Raw genomic sequence first — 5823 nt, 5'->3', positions numbered from 1 at the left:
TTATTATTATTAACTAGTGTAACAGAGAGGAGAGGTGCAAAATACCTTATATAATGTGTGTTTTGGAGACTAGATGATGTGACCGGAAATTTTACAGTTCTTCCACTAACAAGCAGCTGTTACAATGTCAACCTTTTCTTAGATTTGATATAGTATTTTTAGTATGCGTTGAAACAGTGCTTCAAGACTTTGCATATTTAGAATATTGTGCATTGTGTAATACTCTTAGTATGCAAAATTTGTGAAAAGGTTAACAATACCTAGGACCTTTCACAATATAAATCTTAATGCATAAATTACAATTGAGAATAAAGGGATGCTACACTCTGATCTATTATACAGATTGTAATAGTCAATATAGTATGAAATGAGTGCGTGAATAGTACATTACTTGCTGAGCTTCTGCAATACTAATGTTTTAAGACCTTCTCCACCTCAAATATATTTATTTTTAAAAATAGGCCCACTCAAGATTAAGAACTAATGGCCTGCAATTTCTCACACCAATAAAAAAGAAAAGTTTGCTTATTGTTTTTTTGTTTTGTTTTTTTTGTGTGTGTGTGTCTTGTTTTGTTTTTTGTTTTTGTAATTGGAGGGAAAATAAAAGAGTTCCTGAAATTGACTCTCTTTCTCTCTCTCACACACACACATACACACAATTTTTCTGCCCTCTTCTTTAAAATAAAAAGTCCGAAGCAGATTTAAATGAAACTTTGTGAAAACAATAATAATTGGATCAGGGCTAAGAACATTAATGCCAAACTTGGGCCCAAAGTGAATTAAAGCAGATGAGTTATAAACCCTTCAAATACAGGATTTATGATGGAAATGCTGACACCGACTGGTAACAATAGCAGCCCTGCTAGAGATTACTTTAATACTAAAAGCATACTCAGTTTCTCACTTTTTAGCTTATTTAGTTACTAAAAAGCAACAAAATGTGATAATAGTAAAGACTAAATATTTTTCTACATAAGACAGTCTGTTCATATTTTAAGTCTTGATAACATTTTGCTTGTGTGTGACATCTCTCTCCTAAAAACAAGGTAGAATTTGTCACAAGCGCTATAGCAAGGCTTAGCTGAGAAGCTTTGTCAGCTTTACTTAATAGTTTCTTCTCTGTTGTTGATGAGAGAGACAAAAGGGTTAAGGGAGAAAGAGCAGATAGCAGGAGAGACAGCTGACAGGAGGAGAGAAAGAGAGAGAGAGAACATGAGAATGAATAAAAGTAGAAAAAGATGCAGTTGGAAGAACAGGTAAGAGAATCAGGAAGGAAGAACAAAATTGTAATTAAAATTTTAAGACAGAAAAGACTTCTTAATATTCAAAGGAGAGAGTAGAAGGCAAGACACACAGAAAGTAAGCAAAGGGGGAAAATCTTCTGATTACTCTGAAAGACTACAAAAGGATCACAATCAAAGCAGTTAGTGCATTTTATCACAGGTGGAAAAAATGTGTGTGTATGTGTGTTTGGCAACACACTAATTTCTGATGTTGCAGGGGGCATGCATTGCACTGGAATATGATAATTTTTGAAATATTCAGAATATATTTCTGATTTCAAATTTCTTCTCCCCCCCCCCCCCACAGGATTATTGCAAAAAGTCTCTGAAGAAAAAAACCAGAGGATCTCTCACACAGACCCCAGATGGACACTCTCTTCCATTATTTTGTGTTCTCGAGCAGCACGCAGCAATTTGAACCGCACACATAGATTGCTCACAATAATATTAACAAGAACTACTTTTGTGACTTCTTACACTTGAGCTAAACCTGCTTAGGTGTGTCCTAGTAGATACATTTCTTTCTGATTTCAGCTGTCCCTTAATTGCTTTTTCATGGGTACCTAGGCACATAGAAGGGATTCTGATCAATATGAAACAGCCCTTTTTTAAAATAAGAAATACAGTATTAAGAACTATGGAGTAGCTGTACCTGTAGGTACAGATAAAACTGAATATTGGCATGGTTATCTATATAGATTGCCCGTTAAATAGAAGCAGATCTAGTGGAAATGCACCTACTGTATGTAAAATGCTGGTACAGATTTTTCCCCCCCATCAGTCTAACCTTCTGTGTTGATACATGAATGCTGGTACCCACTTACAGGGATGCCAGATGATCAGTGCAGAATGAAGGTCCCAGGAGAAAGGATCACATGATTTTCTCTGCCCTGTGACGTCACTAGCAGATGGCATGGGTACCAGCTCTGGCAGTTGGCATCAATGTCACTTTTTAGAGATCAATGAGATAGTGCAGAGATACACAGATCTAGACTCCAGGAGACGATGCGACATTCAGACTGAAAAGATTTGGAAGGCAAAAAATGAAAACTGAGTATTGAATGAAATAAAAAGCTAAGGTAATATAAATAAAGATCTATTTCAGTTGGGGCTGTGTGTGCATGCAAGTGTTTAAAGATACAGTATCATTGTCTTGTATTTTATGTATGCTATTTACCACCTATAACTTCTCCTAGCATTCCATTCTTATGATGTAATTGCATACTTTCACTGGGATTATGCAATACTGCAAGTGTATAGGCAATACTAAGAGAGTTAGCCTTTTATTAGGAGGTTTTGTTTAGTTTTGTTTTATTAAAAAGTCTCTGCATTCATTTGTGCTGGTCTCTGAGGACAGTGGATCCAAGTATTTGCTGCTTCAAGACTGAAAGCAAAAACAACAATTCAAAAAGAAAATTATTTCTTCATTTCATTCTGGATTCTAAACGCACGTGCACAATTGCAGTCAGAATCCACAGCCCATTCCTGTCAGATATTAGCTAGAGGGAGATGTCTGATTCTTGCAGAACATAAACACTGCTAACGCGTGGAGGGGGTTTTTGTTTTTGTTTTTGGTGGTCGGGTTTTTTAACCCTGATTAATTGAAAAAGAAAAGAAAACAAGATAATTCCAACAACAAAATTGTACTATTAATTTAGAATCTTTCCTTTAAAAAATGAGAAAGATTTTATTTTCTAACTCTTTTTTATGTGAATACATTTAGGATTAGATCATTCCTGTTTTTTTTTCTTATAGGAAATAAATACTCTGTTTCATATATTTTCACATTGATCGTTAGAAAACCTCACTTCATTTTAATTAAGTCACTGAATGATTCATTTGTCTTAGGTTTTTTCCCATTTAAATTCTTTCTAACCCTTTCCAATTGACTGGACTTAAATGTATAGATCCATGAAAGAATGCATGTGAACAAACTTCAAAATAAAAGTTAATAGGTGATTTAAAAAATATTTGTCAGTTAATAGAGATATAGCACTTTTCATTTTTAAGACTGATCTCTCCCTTCTCATTTTTTACCCAGGGGAATTTGGATTAATGAAATTTCCGCATTGCTTTATCATGTTTTGCATTTGCTTAAATTCCACAGTGCTGGGGATTCTAAAAGCTTGTTTAAAAAAATACACATGTGCAGGGAGTTGATTGTGACTATTAAACATAGTTTTACTCTTTATTTACTTGTACTAAATTTGCTTAGATTAGTGATGATATAATGCATGTTTTGCTGTTTTTCTAATTTTGGCAGCTAATTTTTTTAAAAAACTAAATAGAAAAAAATTTGCATGTTATAAACATATTTTATTAGCAAATTGTGTTGTGTATTGCATACATGTACATGTGTATATATATACAAGTGAATGGTATGTGACGCTGTTTGTGTAAGTATACAAGCTTTACAAATGGAAACATTTAAACATTGTGCTGGCATTCTTTCAGGTAACTTAAGATTATAGAACCATGTTAACACTACCATTTGATGAGTCTGTTGTAATGCCAGAATCCCAGATGTGCAGAAAGTTTTCCAGAGAAAGTGAGGACCAAAAGCAAATTAAGAAGCCAGAAAGCTTTTCAAAGCAGATTGTACTCCGAGGAAAGAATATCAAAAGGGCCACTGGAGAAGACACAGAAAAAGAAGAGGAGGAAGAAGACAGAGAGGAGGAGGATGAGAATGGTTTGCCTAGAAGGAGGGGCCTTAGGAAAAAAAAGACAACCAAGATAAGAGTGGAAAGGGTCAAATTCAGGCGGCAAGAAGCCAATGCTAGAGAAAGGAACAGGATGCATGGCCTTAATGATGCTCTGGACAATTTAAGAAAAGTGGTCCCTTGTTATTCAAAAACACAAAAACTGTCTAAAATAGAAACTTTAAGACTAGCCAAAAACTATATTTGGGCTCTTTCTGAAATCCTGCGTATTGGCAAGAGACCTGACCTGCTCACGTTCGTCCAAAACTTGTGCAAAGGTCTATCGCAGCCAACTACAAACTTGGTGGCAGGGTGCCTGCAGCTGAATGCCAGAAGTTTCTTGATGGGTCAGACGGGAGAAAGTGCCCATCACACAAGGTCACCATATTCCAGCTTCTATCCTCCCTATCACAGTCCTGAGCTCAGCACTCCCCCGGGGCATGGAACTCTTGACAATTCCAAGTCTATGAAACCCTACAATTACTGCAGTGCTTATGAATCTTTCTATGAAAGCACTTCCCCTGAGTGTGCCAGCCCACAGTTTGAAGGTCCCCTAAGTCCTCCCCCAATTAACTATAATGGGATATTTTCCCTGAAGCAAGAAGATGCCTTGGACTATGGCAAAAATTACAATTATGGCATGCATTACTGTGCAGTGCCACCCAGGGGTCCCCTTGGGCAGAGCTCCATGTTCAGGTTGCCTACCGAGAGCCACTTCCCTTACGACTTACATCTGCGCAGCCAGTCTCTCACCATGCAAGACGAATTAAATGCAGTTTTTCATAATTAATGAGGAAAATGAAAATAAACAGTGGTCATTCACCTCCCCGTCTAATTAAGACAAAGCAGATGCTTGTGCACTGCATAATGGGCACAACTCTATTTAACGTGTTTACTAGTTTCTAAAGTGTGTTTCAACTATTGTGGGAATTTTCTATGTACTAATAAATCCTTTTTCATATACATATTTTTCCTTTTGTTTTTTTGTCTGTAAACACTGTGAGATTGTTTCTTACCAGAGGCTTATTCTTTTTCTCCACACTATTCGCTTGATTCATTGAACAGTGTATCTAAACAATATAATTGACATAAACGCATACACACTCTCTAAAGTCAATGTCTGTTTCAATTGTACAGTAACTATACAAATGCATGTTATTAAAATCAGATGATTAAAATGATGTATTTATAATTATTAGAAATTATATATTATGTATTTGAGAAGAACTGGATTTTAAAAAATTATGCAGAATTTTAAAAGAACTATTCCTAAACTGAGATGGTTTTGCAAGATGCAGGAGAGTTAGTGCAGCAATATTTAAAGCTATGCAAAAACATTATTTTCTTTGATTTGGGGGGCTTGTTTTGTTCTTGGGTAAGACAAATATAGGTGATCACCTCTGAGAATTATTCTGTATAAAATTTGGAGTGTTTGCTGATAGGGGCTACATAACATTTTAGAAGAGGTTGTCAAAATTTTGCATCAGTTACTTTAACATAATAATACAATGGTATCAGCACTTTTTTGTATTATTCTGACTTCAGATGTAAGGGTTTGTTATAACAATGTATTACTGTGGTTTTTTCACTACATATTTTAAATGCAATTAAACATAGATGTTTCCAGTCATAAAGTACATCTATTAGCTGTGATCCTGTATTTTGCCTGATACTTATTATTGCACAGTACACAGGTGCCTTTTGTTTTTTCTTGCACAGCATTATTTTCTGCACAGTCTTACTGATTACATTTGGGTTTTGAAACGATGGACAATTATCAGGGTTTACTACATACCACATTCAAACACATGCTTTACCAGCATGTAGCCATACCTTGATAT

The 5823-nt window shown here is 35.4% G+C and overlaps 1 protein-coding gene across 1 annotated transcript; it reads left to right on the top strand.

The window, feature by feature from the left end:
* The first annotated feature begins 2074 nt into the window (after positions 1 to 2074).
* NEUROD6 (neuronal differentiation 6) lies at positions 2075 to 5603 on the top strand. Its single transcript, XM_032790664.2, has 2 exons — positions 2075 to 2362; positions 3738 to 5603. Exon 2 carries the CDS (start codon positions 3759 to 3761, stop codon positions 4770 to 4772), a length of 1014 nt encoding a protein of 337 aa, XP_032646555.1. The 5' UTR covers positions 2075 to 2362; positions 3738 to 3758; the 3' UTR covers positions 4773 to 5603.
* Positions 5604 to 5823: the final 220 nt, after the last annotated feature.

Source organism: Chelonoidis abingdonii, chromosome 2 (genome assembly GCF_003597395.2).
Source record: "Chelonoidis abingdonii isolate Lonesome George chromosome 2, CheloAbing_2.0, whole genome shotgun sequence".
Taxonomy (NCBI): domain Eukaryota; kingdom Metazoa; phylum Chordata; order Testudines; family Testudinidae; genus Chelonoidis; species Chelonoidis abingdonii.
The sequence above is the reverse complement of the archived record's forward strand: the minus strand, read 5'-3'. Positions and strand labels throughout refer to the sequence as shown.

Excerpts from the sequence above, each read along its gene's own strand:
- NEUROD6 (XM_032790664.2), top strand. The coding sequence starts at position 3,759 with ATGTTAACACTACCATTTGATGAGTCTGTTGTAATGCCAGAATCCCAG.